At 42.4% G+C, this 23,443-nt stretch overlaps 1 protein-coding gene across 1 annotated transcript in view; it reads left to right on the forward strand.

Annotated features, from left to right (window-relative positions):
- The window catches only part of LOC120457150, a 175,569-nt gene extending 157,463 nt beyond the window's left edge, over positions 1 to 18,106 (forward strand). Inside the window, exons 4-6 of the mRNA XM_039644860.1 lie at positions 16,887 to 17,506; positions 17,567 to 17,681; positions 17,736 to 18,106. Of these exons, the coding sequence (XP_039500794.1) occupies positions 16,887 to 17,506; positions 17,567 to 17,681; positions 17,736 to 18,106 (1,106 nt within the window). The remainder of the gene's footprint in view (positions 1 to 16,886; positions 17,507 to 17,566; positions 17,682 to 17,735) is intronic.
- Positions 18,107 to 23,443: the final 5,337 nt, after the last annotated feature.

A 23,443-nucleotide genomic window follows, 5' to 3' on the forward strand; every position in this document is an offset into this window, starting at 1 on the left:
TGAGAGATCCGGTAGTGCTATGGCGCTTATTAGATTGCGTGGGATGTTTTGTCACCGCGAAATCAATTAGATCTGGGATCTTTTTTGGGTCTGCAGGCCAATATGTGGGGCTACCAGGAGAAACGTAGTCCAGTTTATTGCTCACCTTTATAAGTGCATTATACAGTTGCCTTCCCTTGGGAGTCACGAGGCGTGATCCCCAGTGCGTGTGTTTGGCGTTGTAGTCTCCTGCGGCTATGAAGCGATCCCCCAGAGTGTTGGTCAGTGACAGTTCGCTGTGAATAGTCGCAGCGTCTGACGGCGTGTGACTCACTTTCTTTAAGGGTCCTAGAGATCATAGTGATGGGTCTTTTATCTTGCGATAGGACTGCACCGATACCGTTCGCGGAAGCATCCGTCGTTAGATCGAATGGCTTCCTGAAATCAGGGTATCTGAGAATTACATCCTCAGAAGCCAAAACGTTTCTCAGCCTCTCGAATGCATCTCTCTGCAAATCACCGAACTCGATGGGAGTCTTCCTGGACATGTGCTTGCTGATGGAGTCATTTTCTCATTTCATCAAGCTTGTCAACGGTCTCGCGATCGCCCCAAAGTCTTTAACGAAGCAACGGTAATAACTGGCTAGACCCAAAAATGACCTTAGCTCATACAAATTTGTAGGCTCTGGGTATTCCTTTATGGCCTTTACCTTTTCGGTCGGTTTTTGCACCTCCATTGGTGACAATAAATCCAAGATACTCAACGCGTGATACTCAAGAGTCTTCTAGTTAGATACTTTCATCTTGGCATAACACAGGCTTTTTAAGACCCAATCTATGAGCTTGTGAAAAACATGGTCGTTTTCATTTTCAGAAAAAATAATGACGTCATTTACGTGAACATAGCATGATTTGCCAATCTGTTTCCGTAAGACGTCGTCGATCGCTCTTTGGAAGATGCTTCCCGCAGTCTTCAACCCAAACGGTAATCGACAAAATTCGTACTTTCCGCCGTTTACTGAAAAGGAGGTCTTTTCACGGTCATGTTCGGCCAAGTATATCTGGTGGTAGCCGGACTTCAAATCTAACGTTGTGAAGTACTTGGCTTTTCCTAAGTTTGCCAGTATCATGGGGATGTTTGGCATTGGGTACTTATCAGCGATGGTTTTTTCGTTAAGTTTCCTAAAGTCTATGACCAAACGCTTATTTTTGTTCCCCAGTTTATCATGGCCTTTTTTGTCAACAACCCATGTTGGATTGTTGTACGGTGACCTTGAGGTTCTAATAATGCGTTTCTGCAGTAAGTCTGCGATTTCTCGCATAACAAACTCAGATACACCCATGGGGTGCGGGGATAATTTGGAATATACCGGCTTATCATCGCTTGTGCGAATTGTGGCACCAACAGAAGTATTAAACGGCAGTGCCTCGTTAGAGTCTGAAAATGCCTTAGATCTGTTTGCGATCATGGTTCTAAATTCGTTTTTTACAGATTCTGGTACCGTAATGTCATTCACGTTACATCGTCGCAATTATGATGCTGTAGCTCTTCAACAACAGAACCATAGTTGATTGTGCCTTTCTCTGTGTCTAGTTTTGCTCCAACTTGAGCTAGAAAATCAAAACCAATAATGCCATCAAAAAGTGTTAAGGTGTCCAAAAGGAAAAAATCCGCTGTTTTCCCGAAAACGTTCATTAAAGATTTCTGTTTAACTCTGTTAGAACCGTGGATGGAACTAATCGTGAAAGGGGATTTGACCGGCACCACATTTTTTAGCTTCTTTACGGGCTTGATGTAGTTTTTTGCCGCCCCTGTGTCTATTAAAATTTTGAATTTCCTTCCATGCAACTGGCGTTCAATGAACGGCAGTCGGGAGCGTTCCCTAAAAAATGTACTTGTACTACCGTCGGATTCGTCATCTACTTCGGCGACAGCCTCTGCTGCCGCTCTATCATATTCACTGCCACTTTTCTCGTCGACGTAATGCATGGTATTCTGCACTCTCTGACGTCTTTGATCCGTCACTCGTGTAGATCCATGTCTTTTCTGGCCTCGAATGTTATCTCCCTTAGCATTGGCAGACTGACCGCTTCCGAAGGCGGCGGCTTGCCTGCGCTGTGTCATAGTGGAGCCTAACTCCATGGGTTCTGGTGGCTGGTTAGGGCCATCGTTATTGTTATGGGCCGCATTATTTTGTGGGACTTTACTTTGCTTTTTATAATAATGGGGGTTTCTTCCTTGCCCATCCTCTGTCCTGCTATTTTTTCCTTGACCTTCGTGCGAACGGTTTTGGTTTTTTCGCTGCCCATAAGTGTATGTCTTTTCTTCCACAGCCCTTGCATACGTGGCCGCGAAGGCGGTGCTTGCTTTGGATTCCCTAGCCAAAGCCAAGGCTGAGGGTAAATCTTTGGGCTGAGCTGGCAACACTATGGCCGTCAAGGGTTTCCTGAGCTCCGAAACGAACGCGTGGAGGGCATTATTTCTAACTTCATTATTGAACAATGCGGCGCTATCCGGTTCATGTGTCATAACAAACGACTTTGTTCGTCACCAGTGTTAGTCGCTTTTCTACCTCGTCGTAATATTGCATCAAGGTAAGCTCACCTTGCCTAACCGTTTCAAGACCCTGCCTAAGGACACGCAACGACGTTTTGTCAGCGTATGTGCATTCCAGTCGAGCAATAATGGCATCAAAATTTAGTACCGTGTTATGGGACACCAGTAGCGCTCTCGCTACCCCCCTGATTTTGTTTCTTATGATTGTGACAGCCTGGTAGTGTGTCTCGCTCTTATCGTATGAACTGAAAATTTCATAGGTGTCCACAGCTGATTGCCGCCACGCCACATAATCGTCCTGGTCCCCCTCAAACTCGGGAATGTACTTTATTATGTCGAGTTTTAAGTCACATTTAACGTCTGGCTTAAATCCAATTCTCTTATATGCTTCTACCTGCGGCGCTTCCACGCGTAAGTTCTGCATCTGTTCTCTAACCTGATTTAATTGGTTCTGAAATGACTCCATCAGCCTAGTCTCCTGCTGAGCTAGGGCCTGGTTAACGGCTCCTTTTATGATCTCCTGCAACTGAGCAGCGTCCATGTCTGTATTATTGTTATTTGTCGAGCGAAAACCTTGTTGTTCAAAATCCCACCCGTCGTCACTATCGTATTCTACCTTCACTTCTCTGTATTCGCCCGCCGAACTCATTTACCGATGGTTGGCACTTCGCACATGTATTTTTTCCGAGCACGGTTTCGGTTTCCTAGAGGCGGCGCTAGAATAGAAATAATAATTTTATTTATTATGTAGAATTACTTTTAGTAAAGTAAAGTAAAATATATCAACGTAACTTTGGGTATGCAATGGGAAATGATATCTGATAAAAGTATGCAACAATATCTCACTGGGGTATGCAACGGAGTTGTTCTCTTTTATTTATTTAAAATCCAATTATTAAAGGCTGCCGACTTTAATATTCACTAATCAAACTTACATGGTTAAAGATACTCTGGGTTCCTAATAATAGTTGGGCGCCAATTATGTTAATCCTAAGCTCCAGTATTCCTCCTTTACGGATTGTCCCGGTAGATAGGTTTCACGAAGATGGTTGATCCCCTGGTCATGGTGTTACCCAGGCGGAATGTCTTCTTACGTAGATTATGGTGGAGGGCGTGACTTTGCCCCCTTTGCTGGACACTGGCCTTCTGGCTCAGCGTGGATAAATTATATCAAACAAAATGTATTTTACGTGAAGTCGCCGGAGTAGCTGTGTCTTTATTTCTAAAGTGCTCGCTTAGAACTGAATACAAAGAATATGGAAAATATGAATTTACCCTAGCTCCAATGCATCACTCCATAAGCTTATGGTCGGCAAGCCGACTCAGCATTTATGCAGCACAGTTCGGTACCCCGGATACTGGGTGTCCCATTGCCGCTGCTGACCGTTCTTAGCGCGGAGCGCTGAACTCAGTTGGGGCGCATCAGCATTTTTTATCTGAAGCTACTTAGTTGCTAGGGTATTTATAAATGTAAACTATATAGCTGCTGACATAAATATTTGGTAGCTCTATCAGCTGTTAACTTATATATGAATATAGAGAGAACTCGGGAACAGGGTCCCGTCAAAGTTAGGTTAGGATAGGTTAGGTTAGGTTTTACCGGCCGTCGGTTACCCGACGCACTTAGACCATTAAAGGTCCGTTGTGCTACCGTGTATGTTTTCCCCTTTAGCCCGCAGAGGTTCGTGTGAAGTTAGCAGTTTCCCCAGCCAGAGGCGCTGGTGAATTTTTGTATCCGATGTGGATCGGTGTCGGACAGGTCAGACGTGTCTATCAGGAATCTGCTTCCCAATTGAGCAAGTCTTTTCACTTGCAGTGCTGGACAGTGGCATAGTAGATGCTAAACTGTTTCTTCCATTTCTTCGCCCCTACAGCTACGGCAGAAATCATTATACGGGGCATTTAGTCTATTGGCATTGGTGCCTATCAACCAATGCCCTGTGATGACTCTCATTGCAGTGCTGAGGTTTGCTCTGGTCAATGTTAAAAGTTTTGACGTTCTCGTTGAGTTTATCTTGGCCATATTTGGAGTGTTAGGCGACAGTGTGTGGTGTTTTCCCATATTGTCTGTTTGTTACGGTTTAGGTTTTCCCTAAGTAGTAGTTTACAAGTGGCTAAAGGCATACTCATGCCCTCCATCTCTTGTATGAGCTAGTTCATCTGCGATGCAGTTGCCTTCTATGTCCCTGTGTCCGGGTACCCATATAAGGCTGATTACGAATTGTTGTGTCATCTCGTGTGGAGATGATCGGAAATTCGATACTGTTTTCGAGTGACTAGAGATTGAGCCAATCGATTTGATAGCTGCTTGGCTGTCACTGAAAATGTTTACATGTGAGCCTTCCGGCTTTAGTGATTTTAAGTGTTTTAGGGCTTCCCTTATTGCTGCCACTTCAGCCTGGAAGACGCTGCAATGATCTGAACGAGGTGCGTAGGCCTTGCTGTTCGGAGTAAACTTCTCTTCCTACTCTGTTATGTAGTTTTGACCCATCCGTATAGAAGCATATAGCATTCTGGGGCCAGGTATTTTTGAGTTCCATTCATCCCTCTCTGGGATGATTGTGTTGAAAGGTGTTTATATGTACTCCGTAGGAGTGCAGTAGTCTGTCCTGGAGGGGACTATTTGAATGTTTTTTAGGATACATGAGTGACCCGCTTCTTGTGGGTTCCACTGTTTTGTATCTCTAAGCCTGATTGCCGCTACTGTGGCCTGTTCCATGCATGTGGTGCGTAAAGCACTGCTGATGCAGAGTGCCGCAGCTCTTTGCTAGCATTTTTATGCTGGATTTCTTTTTCAGAGCCGGCCACCATACCACGACTCCGTACAGTAGTAATGGTCTGACAATGGCCGTATATATCCAGTTAACTATATAGGGTGTCATGCCCCATTTGAGCCCTATTGCTTTTTTGCACGTGAAAAGAGCAATTGAAGCTTTTTTATATCTGTCTGTGAGGTTCAGGTTCCAGTTTAGTTTCCTAGTATTACGCCCAGGTATCGTGCGCTGTTACTGAAGAAAAGTTTTTGATTGTTGAGGATGGGTGGGACTAGGTCTGTTATGTTATACTTCCTAGTGAAGAGAACCAACTCGGTCTTTGAGGGGTTAATTCCTAATCCGTTATTTTTGGTCCAGCTGGACAAAACACTGAGTTTTTCGCTCATGAGATCGCATAGCGTTTGGTGGTATTTGCCTGTGAAGATGATAGCAACGTCATCCGCATAAGCTATTATCCGGCAGCCCCGCTTCCATGTCGCGTAGAATCAAGTTGACTGCTATGTTCCATAGAAGTGGGGAGAGGACGCCTACTTGCGGAGTGCCCCTGCTGACGTGCCTATGGAGGGTTGACTCGCCTAGTGAAGACATAACCTTCCTGCAGGTGAGCAGTTGGTTTATGAGTCCCACCAAGTGACGGTCCACCCCAAGGTCTGTCAGGGCTCAAGTAATCGCCGTTGGGATGACGTTGTTTAAAACTCCTTCAATGTCCAGGAGTGCTACCAGTGCATATTCCTTTTGGGATTTTTCTATCTTAGAGACGAGAGAGTGTAGTGCTGTCTCTGTCCGTGTGATGAGAATAGGGTTGAGAGTTGATCTCAGATGCAGGCGGATGATTCTTTCAAGGGTCTTTAGTAGGAAGAATGACAGACTGATTGGTCTGAAATCTTTGGGGGTGGTGTGGGATGGTTTCCCAGCTTTGGGGTTGAAGACTATACGGGACTGCTGGATTTGTGCGGTTATGATTTTGTCTGTACCTGCAGATTTGTATGGTTTTAAGCTGTGTATGGCCCAATGGAGGACCTTTGGGTCTATGCACAGTTCGATACTTGCCAGTGTGGCGTTTGTTTGTTGGGGGGTGAGAGCGTTTTGGCTGTTTCCTGGGAAGTGAGTGTCTAGAAGTATCTCCAGAAATTCCTCACTCGTGCTGGTCCAGGAGCCATCTGCTCTTTTAAGGAAGCCTAGGGCTGTGGCCGATTTGGATAGTATTTTTCTAAGTCTGGCTGCTTCAGTTGTGTTTTCAATTTCTGAGCAGAAGGAATGCCACGAGAATCACTTTGCTTTCCTGATACCTTTTTTATACCCGTTACTCGTAGAGTAATAGGGTATACTAGATTCGTTGAAAAGTATGTAACAGGCAGAAGGAAGCGTTTCCGACCATATAAAGTATATACAGGGTGCGTTATGAAAGTAATGCGCATTTTCTAAGAAAAATATATTTGTTGATCCAATCAGTACAAATTATTAAAATTCTTCAAAATAGTCCCCTCCTGCGTCAATACACTTGCGGAGACGTGTATGCCACGCCTGGAAAGCACCCTGAAACTCCTCGACAGAAATGCCTTTCAGGAACCTTGTTACGCGAGCTTGGATGTTCTCCACCGACTCCCAGTGTTTTCCCTTTAGCTCTCTCTTTAGTAGGGGGAACAAAAAAAAGTCGCACGGAGCTAAGTCAGGGCCGTAAGGAGGCTGGGGCACAACTGAGATCTTCTTCTGGGTCAAGAAGTTGGTGACGACGAAGGCCGTGGCGTACCGCTGTTCCAGCGAACGCTCCATCGCACCGTAACACAACAGAAAAAATGACTTCGCTCTACGACACGTCCTACCACTTCTACTGCTCAGAGCGAACTGAGACCGAGCGCGTTGGAAAGGAGAGACTCCGCCCCAAATTTTCAGACAGGTCCGAGCGTGCTACGACAGGTAGTTACGTGACAATGAAACCATGCGCATTACTTTCATAACGCACCCTGTATATTCTTAATCAGGATCAGTAGCCGAGTCGATCTGGCCATGTCCGTCTGTCCGTCCGTCTGTCTGTCCGTCTGTCCGTATGAACGTCGAGATCTCAGGAACTAGAGATTAAGTACACAGACTCCAGGGACATAGTCGCAGCGCAAGTTTGTCGATTCATGTTGCCACGCCCACTCTAACGCCCACAAACCGCCCAAAGCTGCTACGCCAACACTTTTGAAAAATGTTTTGAAATTTTTTCATTTTTGTATTGGTCTTGTAAATTTCTATCGATTTGCCAAAAAACTTTTTGCCACGCCCACTCTAACGCCCACAAACCGCCCAAAGCTGCTACTCCCACACTTTTGAAAAATGTTTTGATATTTTTTCATTTTTATATTAGTTTTGTAAATTTCTATCGATTTGCCAAAAAACTTTCTACCACGCTCACTATAACGCCTACAAACCGCCAAAAACTGTGTTTAAGACTCTCCTTCTCCCTTCCACTAGCTGAGTAACGGGTATCAGATAGTCGGGGAACTCGACTATATCGTTCTCTCTTGTTTTATTTGGCAAGGGCTCTCTCGTAGGCGGTCCACAGGGCCTCCTCATTTCCTGCCTTGACCCTGTTAAAAAGGGTTCTGCAGTCTATTCGTAGGGGGGACAGTTCTGCTGACCACCAGGGAGGTTTTATTTTTCTTTTGGGTTTGCTGTTGGGGCAGGCCTTTTTTAGTGCATAGTTGCAGGTTTCTGTGAAGATTGAAACTAGTTCGTTTAGACTAGAGATTGTTTGGTGGTATGGAGGGGATCCGTTGGGATTTTTTCCCTTAAAATATTTTTGTATTTTTGCCAGTCTGTTTTCCTTGGGTTTGTGAAAACTTCTGGTTTTGAGGGATTGATTGTAAGGGTCGTTTTTATGTACCAGTGGTCCGAAAAAGAGTGCTTATCTAGCACCCTCCAGTGAGTTACTGTCTCTAATAGTGGTTTAGAGACGAGAGTTAGGTCTATTACCTCTTTTCGGTTCTTAATGATAAAGGTTGGGTGATTACCTTTATTACATATGAAGAGATTTGAACTAAAGATAAAGTTAAAAAGAGACACCGCGGTCGTTTGTGTCTGTACTCTTCCATTGTGTATGGTGGGCGTTAGCATCACACCCTATTAGTAGGCCTATGTTTTGCTTTTCGCTGTCTTCTACCAGTTTCCTAACCAGTTCATCCGGCTGTTCTTGCCTTTCGTAGGCCATGTAAGATGACAGCACTCGGAACGGAGAAGGTTCCAAGGTTCCTTGATTAGGACTATGTCGACTCCATCTTCAGCCAGAGCAGCGGAAACTGCCTTGCTGTGGTGGAGGTTTATCTGCAGAAGCCTCACGGACATCTGCTGTGAGCCTCTCCACCACGGTTGTATCGGCTCCCTCCTCGTCCGATGTGTCCAGGTCTGTCAATTGACCCATGTTCGCAAGGCTGCGGAGGATTGAGGCATCGGTCGAGTAGCCGTCCTCGGTTTCCGATGCCTCGATCTCGGAGGCGATCTCCTCAATCACTCCTCCACTGCCTTCCTGATCCTCCTTGGCGGAGTCCGATTTGTAGACCTTTATGGTCACTGAGCTAAACCGGAAGCTTAGCTCCCCGTGAGCGGCCTCAATGGGAGCTAGGGACTCCTTGTTTAGAATGAGGATGGCCTGGTTTGTTGGTCCCTCCATTTCGTCGACCTTCACCACTCGGCAGTCCGAGGTGGGAAGGTGCGGGTTGCAGCGCTGCAGCATGGTGAGGATCTGGTCCGGCGCCTTGATGGATGCCGGGATCCAGATCCTTGCCCGGGGTTGGCAAGGTACGTCGGACCAGCTCAGCGCAACAAGTCCGGCGCTCTCATACTGCAGCTTTGTATAGCTCCGCAGAGCGTTCATCGTCACAGGCGATTACCTTGACGCCGCCTTAGCCCCATCCCACGTCTTTGCAGACTGGAGGGGGGCCAGGTTCCTTGGCCAGAATCTCAATGCATTTTATGGCTAGGGCTGCCTCTACCCACTTCCACTTATTTCGTGGAATTCTGCCACTCGGGTCGTTTTTGTCGACCACGCCCAGGAGAATGCGGTTTTTCGCGATCTCCGCAAAGGATCGCCCTGGCTGCACGCGTTGCCGCTTTGCCGAGGGGTCGGAGGGGACGTCCTGGGAGCGCTCCCTGTTAGGTGGAGGTCGCTTTTTGACCGCTTGGGTGGTTTGGGGGCTTCCTTGCCGAAGTTTGGCAAAACGGATTTAGCCCATTCCATCTTCTTTATCCACTCAGCCGAAGGAGCCGTTTTTGATCTCTCCTGGCTGCGTAGGATTTGACCTGCAGATCGTTTCTCTGCGTAGGTATGTTTGCCTTTACCGGATGCCACTGGGTGCTTGCCGTCCTTGGCTGCGCCTGAAGGGGGCATCATGGCACTAGGGCCTGGAGATGTTGCCATAGCGACGGCTTTGGGCGGCTTTTACTTAGTCGCCTCAGATTTGAGGCGGGGTTCACCCGAACCCGATCCTGCAGGTGGGCTCACTCGCCAACTTCGCTGCCTTGAAGTTTGTACGGCCAGACTCAGTCTCCGTTTGAGACTGAGCTATTTTGTAACCCGGGCCCGGGTCGAATGACACCTTAGTCCGGCCCGGGACGCCCGACTACCATTTGCCAGCATCCTCTGGCAGGGACATAGCCTTGCCAGGGGACCTGTTTCCAGCCGCCCTCGCGTGGAGAGTATAGTCGCACTTCCGGGTGTATGGACAATTACGGCGCGTTCTTCTAGCAAGCTTGAAACTACACGTTATTCCCCTTGTCCATCACCCGACTGACGGTCTCCGTCAAACATACCCCACTTTAATCCGGAGCGATGAGATCTCGACGCGTTGGATCCTGGGTGTTGCTATATATATTTAGTGATGGAATTATACATACATATGCCTTCGTGCACCAATTAATTGTAACCGAACAATAAAAAGATATACACAAACACCAAAATACACTAAGTGGAGTATGCATTTATATAAATGTATGAATGAGTTGGGTTTCTTTTCTTTTGTAGCACGCTTTGGCTGCTGTTCGGCTCTTAGGTTACTTGGAGCGAGCACTTTATAAGAAAGTCTACGCTGTTGCTTGTTTTTGCTGATGTTCACATTAACGGCCATGCACCGGTTCACTTGTTCTTTTATTTTTAATTGTTTTGCTGTTAGTATTTTTAATTAAGCACTTTGTGGGAAGCCGGATGCAATCCCTCCTCCGCTGTACGGATCTCTTGTACATTTTGACGATCTTTTATAGAGCCAGGAAGATCAGTATAGCAGCGATGAATTCCAAGGTATGTTGCACTCGCTCTATTTCCAGGCTGTGGTTGAAAACCTGCCGCCCATCCTGAGGATTTCGTGGGGCTATGGTCTTCCATCAAAGTGTGTTCCTTGTTAGTCCTGTTATTTCTTTTAAAAGATGATAGCGTCCTTGCCCCTTGACATTTTTCTTCGTGACTGGAGTTATCCTTGAGTCTTCCCGGCGATGGACTGAAGGATAATTGCACGGGTATTTGATGTACGGATGATTACCTCTGGATATTGACTACGGCTGTTTTTCCCGGGTACCGACGGACTACGGGTGTTTACCCGGGTACTGACTGACTACTCACCGGTGAGCCATGGTCTGTTTATACCGGCATAAAGCTTTTTCTGATCTATTAGTCTCCTACGCCGAGTGTTCCCACCTAGGAATCATATTTCTCGCTTTCCCCTCTTTTGGGGAGTCAATACCCCCTTCGGTGAAGTGTGCCCGAAACTGGTGTTGATTTTCTTCACTTTCTGCAATCTATTGCGGCCGCTGACCGGGTCATCGGAGACTCGTTTATTGTCGACTTGCATTTTCTTTGTCGCAATCCAACTGAGTCAACGGGGTTATGGTACCCCTTCCCCTCCTTTTAGATTCTGGTTTTGAATTTTCAAAGTCATACGATCTCCCGAAAATGAACGCAACAACATTTTTTTGTAGAGTTTGTTTATATTATATGTACAAGTGACGTTCTTATTTTAAGTTTAATTACTATGTAATAGTTTGTTTAAATCTAACTTATTTATGTGAAGCATTGATATTTATGGGTATGAGTGTTTATATTTAAATTGTGTGATACATTTTGTTAATTTTTAAGAATTGTATTGTTTGGTGAATGTTTTCCAATGACGTAATTTTTCTAATTGTTTATTTCAGGAGTTTCGATCTGTCGGGGTGCTGTAGTTGCTGATGTTTTTATAGTGGATTGAGGTGTTGTTGAATATTAAATTTTTAAAGGTTTGAGTATTTCGTTTGATGTGTTCCAAGATGTCTGATGTGTTGAAGTTTTTTTGTGTAATCAGAGAGATTTTGGCTGTTTCGTCCGTTTTCTGACATTCCGAGGTGTCCCGGAACCCATAGCATTAGGATTTTATTTCTCTTGTATTTGCTTAAAATATTTCTGATGGAGGTGGTGTAGTAGCTTTGGCTTTTTATATTTTCAATTTCTTTTAGAGCTGAGATAGCAAATTTTCCTCGTTGTTTGCTGGCGTGGTTGCATGCTGTCAGAATGGCCAAACATCACCATAACATATGGTCGAGAATAGCTCATTAGGGACAGTTATCTTGAAAGATGAGATGTCCCTAGCGTAAGAAAAGTTAAATCTTTTCACTTTTACGTTGTCGGCCTTTGTTTTGTCTAGTATATAAGACAATACATCAGATGATGTTTGATCAGGAAAAAGCTGAGAAACGAAAATTGGTTTCTTTAGTGGAACAACCAAGAGGGGTTTTGGCACTGCAGGTTGTATTTCTGAAGTGCCAGCTTGTGCCGGTAGTCCGGACTCAATATTGCTTTGTGGTAGTAAACTAATCGGGACAGGTGGAATCACAGGTTGAAAAAGCAGTGCGGACAAATCGGAATCTCTAGCAATCCCAAAGTGGATTCTCTCCACAAAGGATCATTAGCCAGTGGCTGTGGGGCGTTCCCCTTAGGCTTAGGGCTGTCAAACTGAAAATCCAGCGCGGAAAGAATATCTTCAGCGAAAACTATTTCTAGCTACGCCAAAACTTCTGATCAGTCCTTTTATGCCACCTTTAGTTTGGTGCATAAACGATTTCATTTCGTGTGCAATCCCTAGGCAAGCATCCCAACAGTATTTTAGATTTGGGCCCTTAGCTAGGTCATCACTTGTTCGGCTGTTAAAAACAGCGTACTTAGTGTGCACCATTCTATCACATAACCAACAGGTAATTTTTAACTGCTTAGGCTTTATTACCTGACGGCATTTGTTGTGGAAGCAGACCACATTGGTTTTTATATTTAATTGGGTTTTGACCCCTGTACCAAAAGACAAAATCAAAAATGTACCGAAAGAGCGCAGTCTGCCCTTTAGGATTTTGTGTGGGAGAGCGAAAGAGCGGGTACACCGTGCAGTTAAGAGATTCACTCGCGAAGCGAACGGAACTTTAACTAGTACTGATTACGAAATTGAATTATTCAAGAATTTATTAAAGTCCACCGCTGGATTTGGCAAAACAAAAATTAATTCGGAGCGCAGAAAAAAAACACGACTCTTCGCTTTAGAGGTAAAAGAAGTATTATACATAAGTATTAAGATTTTTAATTGTTCTATTGTGTTGTGTGTTGAAAACAGGAGTTTTGGTATTCTTTTGGAGTTATTAATTTGATTGTACATATTTTCAATTTGTGAGAACTTGGAGTTGATTATGATTTTGCTGTTTTTTTGCGTTGCATACGTGCTTTTATTTTCTATTGACAGTATGTCAGCTTCGTGCATAAGGTTGTTTATTGGGGTGGTGCGAAAGGCATTAAAGGCGATTCTAATTGCTGAGTGGTAAATCGTTCTCAGTTTGCTCACGGTTGATTTCGGTGCATTTCCATAGATGTGAACGCCGTAGTCTATTTTGGACATAATAATTGATTTAACCACATTTATTATTGTGTTTGTGTTGCAGCAGAATTTATTGTTGTATAGGCACATAATGACGTCTAGTCTTTTAGCTAGTTCTACAGTAAGGTTTTCGATGTGTTTGTTCCATCTGTAGTTTTTGGCTATTGTTATTCCGAGTATTTTGAGGGACGTAACATTTTTTGGTTTGCAGTGTGAAGTTGCAGGTTATTTTCCTAGAAATGTGCAGGGGCTTGCATTTGTTGGTTGAGAGAGATGCACCAGAGTAGTTGCAACATTGACTTATGTCGTTGAGTAGTGCGTCTAAATTGAGGTTGTTCAGTTTTTTCCCTAGATTGTAAATTATTGTGAAGTCGTCGGCGTAAGCAGTGAAATCCTTTTTTATTGTGCGTATCTAGTATTTTGTTTTATTGGTTATATGCTATTGCGAATAATATTACGGATAAGAAGGATCCTTGCGGTATTCCGTTGTGTAGTGGTTGAGACAGACAGACGTCTGTCTGTCCGTCCGTATAAACGCTGAGATCTCAGAAACTACAAGACTCCACGCAGCGCAAGTTTGTCGATTCATGTTGCCACACCCACTCTAACGCCCACAAACCGCCCAAAACTGCCACGCCCACACTTTTGAAAAATGTTTTGATATTTTTTCATTTTTGTATTAGTCTTGTAAATTTTTATCGATTTGCAAAAAACTTTTTGCCACGCCCACTCTAACGCCCACAAACCGCCCAAAACTGCCACGCCCACACTTTTGAAAAATGTTTTTTATTAGTCTTGTAAATTTCTACCGATTGGCTAAAAAAGTTTTTGCCACCCCACTATAACGCCCACAAACGGGCGTTAGACTCTCCTTCGCACTTCCAATAGCTGGTGTTTAAGACTCTCCTTCTCCCTTCCATTAGCTGAGTAACGGGTATCAGATAGTCGGGGAACTCGACTATAGCGTTCTCTCTTGTTTGAGTTGTATCCATGAGTGTGTCGAGGTCATCATATGTTGTTGTGTTTCTGAACATGGGCTAGCGGCTGAGGAGATGGTGGAAGTATTTTTTTTCGATCTGGAGTGATTTGGGTGGGACGGTGCGTGGTTTGGTGATTAACGTGACTTTTTTTTGTTGTTTTTTCGGCTGTTATGGTTGAGAGTAGGTTGGTGGGTGTGTCGTGAGTAGTAGATCCTTAGGTCATTTTCGTGGTCGACTTTTTCGTGGGTTTTTATAGATGTTAGTTCCTTTTGTTTTATAAATGCTGGGCATGTTTTTCCAATGGGCTGTGCTTGTTGTCTGGGATATCGTATTTGCAGTTTACGCAAAATTGAATTTTGGTACATATTTCGTTTGTTGCTGTGTATTGTTCGGCGGATCAGTTGTTGCATAATTTGTTTGATGAGCAAGCGATTGTGGGATGTCCAAAACTAAGACAGTTTGGGTGGAAGAGGAATATATGGTCGTACATTCACTCTCTTGTATCCAAGCATCAATGTATCTGGTAGCGTTAGAGATGCAAAGGTGATAATGATGAGGTCAGTTTCTTTAGGTTCGTTGTTTTCAATTTTTGTAATTTTCCGAATTACGTTTTTGAACGTTTCATTGTCTGTTCTGTTTATTATGATGAATTTGGGTCCAGTGTCGGATGATTTAAATAATCTATTTATATCGGGAGGCATTTTTGTGGTTCTTTATTGGGCACTAGCCCTATTAGCTTTGTCTCTTTTTTTTGTGTCTCTTTCTATTTATTTCTATAAATTTTGTATAGAGTTGGTGTTGTTGTGGGTTTTTAACTGATAAGGCGTTAATTAGTCACAAGTTTTTACTTCTCGAGCACGAAAATATGACTGTAACTTTTATTTATTTATATTTATTATTAGCAATGAATTCAAAAAGAAATAGTCCTTTTCAACGTCATCAGCGTTGTGCGACCGAGTACAGAGTGATATAAATATTTCGTTCACAGGCGCCAACCTTATCTACTAAAAGTGATCGAACATGGAAACCTTACGGTAAAGTCAATTGAAAAACTAAAAAAAGAAATAAAAAAGAAATAAAAGAATTACATTTTCTGGATGAAACTGTTAGAGATACTGTTGTTTACTTACTCATTTCGGATACCTTATATATAAAAATGTCGTTTGTGAAGAGTTCTATACAAAGTTGCAATACAACTTTGACTGCATATTTTTTATCCTTAAGCAACACCAGATTGCTGTCCGCATTGTACCATTCAGGTAGGTATGGCATATATTTATGTAGGGATCATACAAATTAGGTTTAATTGTTTGGGTAATGTTTACAAGGTTTTAAATTATGATTGTAAAATGAAAAAACCACGACTCTCGTTAAAAATTCTGGAGCGACTGACTTCAACATAATATTTGAAAGACACCATGGGAGAGAGAGACTGTTGGCAATGCTATTCGGATCTGGCTGATGAAATACTTGGCGGTTCTGGTGGACAGTGTGTACACTCCCAATACAACTAAGCTGCCTAACTTACTCCAAACCCACATTTATCAAGTTCGATGGCAAAAAAGTACACAAAAAAAAGAATACCTTTCGTTAAGCAGTTATAATTGGCTGAAGCTTAACGTAATATATTTATACCCGTTACTCGTAGAGTAAAAGGGTATACTTGTAACAGGCAAAAGGAGACGTTTCTGACCATATAAAGTATATATATTCTTGATCGGGATCAATAGACGAGTCGATCTGGCCATGTCCGTCTGGCTGTCCGTATGAACGTCGAGATCTCAGGAACTACAACAGCTAGAAAGTTGAGAATAAACATACAGACTCCAGAGACATAGACGCAGCGCAAGCCTGTTGACCAATGTTGCCACACCAACTCTAACGCCCACAAGGCGTCCACTTTTGAAAAACTTTTTGATATTTTCTTACATTTTTGTTAGTCTTGTAAGTCTTTTGTCACGCCCACTCTAACGCCCACATACTGAAAAAAACTGTCGGTGTTGAAGACTCTCCTTCGCACTTCCGCTAGCTGACTAATGGGTATCAGGTAGTTGAGGAACTCGACTATAGAGTTCTCTCTTGTTTTAAGATGGAAAGGCTTTCAATGCTCGCATCTCCTCGCGACGATTTCCCTTTTCCATAAAACCGTCCCGCTCACTTACTGGGTTGAATTTGTTCATGTAGAAGATACTCCAAAAAGATACTCCAAGAAGATATTCCAAGCTGATGTTGAAGTTCCGACAGTGAAATCTAACATTTCTGGAAATAATTTTATATTAATTCTTATACTCAAAACCACCAACGATTACCATGTCTACCAACAACCGTCTTTTTTACAAGCCTTGTGATCTAAATACACTTTGAAAAAAATTATGATTTAAAGAAGAAATTTTATGCACAGGTGTCCACAATTGAATCATAGAAAACGTTGGACCTGAACATAACTAATAGTCCCTAAGTATTTCACAACTTTTTTTGGTGCTTGGTAATATCTTAAACAAATCCATTGAGTTCTCACAATATCTATGCCAATTATGCACAAATATGCAAAAATCAATACAAATATATTGCAAAAAATAGACAATGTTGATTTATGCTTCGATCTAAGTTAGTTATAAAGAATCTTCTTTCTTATTTTCGTAGTTGACGCAGATGATTGGGGCAAAGTTTATTTATGTTGATTTATGCTTCGATCTAAGTTAGTTATAAAGAATCTTCTTTCTTATTTTCGTAGCTGACGCAGATGATTGGGGCAAAGTTTATCCAAATATGTCTGGAGATGGTGCCCTTGGTATGCTTATAAATCGTAAAGCAGATATATGCATTGGAGCTATGTACTCGTGGTCCGAAGATTACACATACCTAGACCTCTCCATGTATCTTGTACGTTCTGGAATAACATGTCTTGTACCAGCGCCTTTGCGGCTGACCAGTTGGTATCTTCCCTTAAAGCCTTTCAAAGAATCTTTATGGGCTACAATTTTATTATGTCTATGTGTGGAAGCCGTAGGATTGGTTTTAGCATATAAAAGTGAGCAAGCGCTGTATGAACATGCTAGTTACCGTGTGGGCTGGTGGACTTGCATAAGGTTCGGAGTATTTACCACCTTTAAGCTTTTCATATCGCAATCAGAAAACAGCAAGGCATATTCACTGACAGTTCGTGTACTACTCTTTGCCTGCTTTCTTAATGATTTAATCATAACCAGTATATATGATGGTGGGCTTGCCAGTATATTGACAATTCCCAGCCTGGGCGAGGCAGCCGACACCGTCCATCGTTTACGATTGCACCGATTACAGTGGGCGGCTAACTCTGAGGCATGGGTCTCTGCCATACGCGCTTCTGATGAGGTAAGTGTTTTTAATGACGAATATTATCATCATAGTAGTATACGTTTCTTTCTATAAAAGCCATTAGTGAAGGAAATATTGAACAATTTTCACATCTATAGCGACGACGAGTTGCTACGCTTAGCCCAAGGCGAGGATATTCGCATTGGATTTTCGGTGGAGCGTCTGCCATTCGGTAACAACAAGAAATAATTATAATAACCAATGTTTTATTTTTTTTGATCTGTAGGTCACTTTGCAATTGGGAACTATTTGGGGCCTGAAGCGGTTCGTCAGTTAGTTATAATGAAGGACGATCTTTATTTTCAATATACGGTGGCTTTTGTTCCAAGACTTTGGCCCCTCCTTGAGAAATTCAATACTCTAATATATAGCTGGCATTCTTCTGGTTTCGATAAATACTGGGAATTCCGCGTAGTGGCCGATAACCTAAATCTGAAGATACAGCAACAAGTCCAAGAAACAATGACAGGAAGTAAAGATATTGGTCCGGTTACGCTTGGCATGTCAAACTTTGCCGGATTTATAATTGTCTGGATATTGGGATCTGCTATAGCTACGTGCATTTTTTTGGTAGAGCTATTTACAAATATTTTATAACTGGGTAACTTGATATAAGTTTTTTTAATAAATATTTTCTTGGTTCTAATCGATCGATTTTGTGAAATAAAGTATATATTAGTAATTGTAATAGGTTCATTGGATAGAGTTTAGAGTTTCTAATAGTATAGCCACGCTTCTTTGTATCGTTGTCTGATACATAAAGGTGATAGATTCCGAAAAGTTCTTGGTGATCAAGCACTTCACGCATCCTGTTACATTTTGTGTTGTTCACTTTTGTTGCCAACTTCTTTCCGAATGTCGTAGGCAAATTTTTTCCCGCCTAGTATTCGCCACAGACTAGTACACAGGGTTTCCCTTTTTATTTTGGGGTCTGGTACTACCCAAATTGGATGCGCACTCTTGCTAGGCTCGGTTCAAGCTGGATTTTTTGCCAAATGAGTGAAAGTATGCTGTCAGTTTTGTCAAAAACAAGAAGATTGGAGCTTCATCTAAAAAGATATCTGGAAAAGTGCGGTCGAAATATGATACAATTTTACTTTGGAATCTGCATAATATTCTTATTGCTATAAACTGCAAATTTGCAATAGTTGCTGAAAATTTAGCTTTTAAAAGCACCCCATAATGTTACTCATGTAATGTTCAATCCTAATCTAATGACTATAGTTCTGCTGATGACTCGAAATCAGACGAGATAAATGCATTTTCATTTGAATTCCCTACAGAAGAAAATTAAATAAAAACAAGAGAGAACGATTTGTGGGCGATTTGTGGGCGTTAGAGTGGGCGTGGCAAAATTTTTTTTGGCAAATTGATAGAAATTTTCAAGACTAATACAAAAATGAAAATATATCAAAACATTTTTTAAAAGTGTGGGCGTGGCAGCTTTGGGCGGTTTGTGGGCGTTAGAGTGGGCGTTTTTTTTGCAAATCGATAGAAATTTAAAAGACCAATACAAAAATGAAAAAATATCAAAACATTTTTCAAAAGTGTGGGCGTGGCAGTTTTGGTCGGTTTGTGGGAGTTAGAGTGGGCGTGGCAACATGAATCGACAAACTTGCGCTGCGTCTATGTCTCTGGAGTCTGTATGCTTAATCTCAACTTTCTAGCTTTTGTAGTTCCTGAGATCTCGACGTTCATACGGACGGACAGACGGACAGACGGACGGACAGACGGACGAACAGTCGGACGGACAGACGGACATGGCCAGATCGGCTCGGCTATTGATCCTGATCAAGAATATAAATACTTTATATGGTCGGAAACGCTTCCTTCTGCCTGTTACATACTTTTCAACGAATCTAGTATACCCTTTTACTCTACGAGTAACGGGTATAAAAATGTCGTTGAATATTTTTAAGAAAACACCATAATAATGAATAAAACTAACCTTGTTATTAAGAATAAATTAAATTTTAATAAAAAGTTTTACTTTTAAGTTTTCTATACATTTTTATGGTTATCAATATTTAACAAGAGAGAACGCTATAGTCGAGTTCCCCGACTATCTGATACCCGTTACTCAGCATTTAAATTTAAAAAGTTTTTTGGCAAATCGACAGAAATTTACAAGACCAATACAAAAATGAAAAAATATCAAAACATTTTTCAAAAGTGTGGGCGTAGCAGCATTTGGCGGTTTGTGGGAGTTAGAGTGGGCGTGGCAAAAAGTTTTTTGGCAAATCGATAGAAATTTACAAGACCAATTCAAAAATGAAAAGATATCAAAACATTTTTCAAAAGTGTGGGCGTGGCAGTTTTGGGCGGTTTGTGGGCGTTAGAGTGGGCGTGGCAACATGAATCGACAAACTTGCGCTGCGTCTATGTCTCTGGAGTCTGTATGCTTAATCCTAACTTTCTAGCTTTTGTAGTTCCTGAGATCACAGCGTTCATACGGACGGACAGACAGACGGACAGACGGACATGGTCATATCGACTCGGCTATTGGTCCTGATCAAGAATATATATACTTTATATGGTCGGAAACCCTTCCTTCTGCCTGTTACATACTTTTCAACGAATCTAGTATACCCTTTTACTCTACGAGTAACGGGTATAATAAAAAAACAAGAGAGAACGCTATAGTCGAGTGCCCCGACTATGTGATACCCGTTACTCAGCTAGTGGAAGAGAGGAGAGTCTTAAACGCAGTTTTTGGCGGTTTGTAGGCGTTATAGTGGGCGTGGCAGAAAGTTTTTTGGCAAATCGATAGAAATTTACAAGACCAATATAAAAATGACAAAATATCAAAACATTTTTTAAAAGTGTTGGCGTAGCAGCTTTGGGCGGTTTGTGGGCTTTAGAGTGGGCGTGGCAAAAAGTTTTTAGGTAAATCGATAGAAAATTACAAGACTAATACAAAAGTGAAAAAATTTCAAAACATTTTTCAAAAGTGTGGGCGTGGCAGTTTTGGGCGGTTTGTGGGCGTTAGAAAGGGCTTGGCAAAAAGTTTTTTGGTAAATAGATAGAAAATTACAAGACTAATACAAAAATGAAAAAATTTCAAAACATTTTTTAAAAGTGTGGGCGTGGCAGTTTTAGGCGGTTTGTGGGCGTTAGAGTGGGCGTGGCAACATGAATCGACAAACTTGCGCTGCTTCTATGTCCCTGGAGTTTGTATGCTTAATCTCAACTTTCTAGCTTTAGTAGTTCCTGAGATCTCGACGTTCATACGGACGGACAGACGGACGGACAGACGGACAGACGGACGGACGGACGGACAGACGGACATGGCCAGATCGACTGGGCTATTGATCCTGATCAAGAATATATATACTTTATATGGTCGGAAACACTTCCTTCTGCCTGTTACATACTTTTCAACGAATCTAGTATACCCTTTTACTCTACGAGTAACGGGTATAAATATACGTATACGCAGGTAAGGCGTAATCCAATTAACTTAAAATTTTGTTTAAATATTTTGTGTGGTATATTTATCATATATACCAACTTTCAATATACCAAATTTGTCAATATCTCCAATATTAGACTTTATGCCATTTTTTTTGGAATTTAGCTCAATGTGCAATGTAAGGTAAAGGTATTATTGTCCCGTAGCCTAGTCATTACGGCTCCTTGGCTCATCTCGTAAAATTAATTTGGCATAAGTACTAGGCTCCTTGGCTCATCTCGTAAAATTAATATGGCAGACAATTTCAGCTTACAGCAACAGCACTTTATTCAGATCAATCTTCAAATAACTATCAGTTATATAAAATACTCTTATAAAATTACTTTGAAGAAAATATTTAGCCTAAAAACCTATCTTTCTATCGAATGACAACAAGTGGTCTCCTATTAAATAAATCGTTAGATATACATTTTTCTTATTGCTTAGACATACTTAAGACCTTTTCCTACTTCGTATGACGGGTACGTCGTCCCACAAGGTCCATTGAAGGTTGAACATATTGCATCAATTCATACAAGACAGAATGCTAAGGTCGAGTTACCCGACTATCAGATATGCGTTACTCAGCTACGTTTATACGGACATGTCACCTCATTTCTGGCATATTGATAGAAATAGGGAAAATAAAGATTTAAATTAAAAAAATTAAAAAATGATTTAATAGTATGGTCTTGAAAGTTTTGGGCGTTTGGTGGGTGTTAAAGTGGTCTTAGCAACAGGTTTCCCAATATTTTATTTTGTGGTGGGCTTGTGTCTGTGGTTGTGCCGATCGGGTCGTTCCTGTACAATTTATTATAACGGATCTAATGGTTTGGGGCACCTGATTTGTTTTGTTAATTGATTCACAATTTTTTTGTTTCCATGTTATTTTGGCTACCTCTTTTGTTTTGATAAAACTGTTATTATTCATATTATTATTATTATAGCTATTTGTATTTCCTACAAAATAATTGTCGGGTCTGTTTCCCATTATGCTTCTTTTATTTCTTTAAGACCATTTTCCCTAATAAATTTTTTTTTTCGCCCGTTACGTAGACTTAAAAATATACCAGTATCGTTGAAAAGTATGTAACAGGCAGAAGAAAGCGACAATACAAAGTATAAAGTTGAATAATTTCGAGTCGAAGGCCCCAGCAGACAGAACTTTTTTACATTATATATTAAGTTTAGTATTTAGTACTAGATTTAATCTTAATAAAATAAAAAAAATAAAAATAAATGTATAAAGTATAAAGTATTCCTGAACAGGATCGATGGCGGAGTCGATCTGGCCATGTCCGTCTGTCCACATTTCTTGTTCGCACTTCCACTATCTGAGTAACAGATACCGGCCGGGGAACTAGACTATAGCGTTCTCTCTTGTTTTAAATTTGTCTCGTTACGTAGACTTTCTTACAAACTAGGAGTATATGTTATCTACTCTGAGTCAAAGCTGTCCCATAGGTCCTGAAATGGAGTTGGCGGATATGCCGAAGTTGCTCAAAGTTCTGGAAAGAAGAAGACATCGAGTGGCTGATGCACGGAATTCACTTTATTTCGATACAGCTTGGATTAATACTAACTGAGAGGGGCGCGGGACCGCGGAGTGGTGAGCTTGGACCGGCTGGGAGAAGGGAGAGCGAGAAGACGAAGAGGCATAGCGAAAGCTCGCGAGCGAGAGCCATTGCGTAGGCAATGTAATCATTAGCCGGAAGGGCAGTAGGATCGGTGTCCCAAGACGGTCCCATCGAATACCGTGATCTGAGAGACGGGCAACCCAACCTTGATTTTAAGGAAACCCGGTCTGCGTGACGAATTTGTTCGGGACTTCCGTGTCCAGCACGACAATTGCTGTCGCCGGGATGTGGACAGGAACGTGGCCGCCCACGTTATCACCGACGGAAAAGCGACGGAGACCTCCGGTCGCGGCGATCGTTGGAGACTGGGGCTGGCGGCGGAGACCGGGAGGTGGACATCAAACGAGGTGCAGCGATGCCACTGTCGAAGCAGAGCGGAGTTCATCATACATGTGGAGCAGGGTGTGGTGGGTCCCATACTAAGTCCCATTTGTCTAGAACTTGGACCCCGGAATGGGGAAAGAGATCTAATTCTAAGGAACGAAGAACTCTTTGTCCTCCGCAGGTAGAAGGCGCTTTATAGTGCCGCGAGACGTACGGATCTCAACGACTCGAATGCGGGCATCGGCTCCAGGGAAGGCCGATGGAAGATTGTCATCCTTGACGACTACCATATCGTCGACTTGGAATGTCCTGGTAGGAAATTGCCATTTATTGCGTTTGTGGAGTTCTTTAAGATACTCCTCGACCTTAGCGAGATTACTTGCGGGCGGACGTAGATTTATAGAAAAGTGTTTTAAAACTTTTCACTCCCGCTTCTCAAAGCCCCTCCATATGTCCCTGGCTATATGCATCAGAAACATGCTCTTTAATGTCCTGTAGGAAGTCCCTCAAAAGTAAAGTTGC

This window comes from Drosophila santomea, chromosome 2L (assembly GCF_016746245.2).
Source record: "Drosophila santomea strain STO CAGO 1482 chromosome 2L, Prin_Dsan_1.1, whole genome shotgun sequence".
Taxonomy (NCBI): Eukaryota; Metazoa; Arthropoda; class Insecta; order Diptera; family Drosophilidae; genus Drosophila; species Drosophila santomea.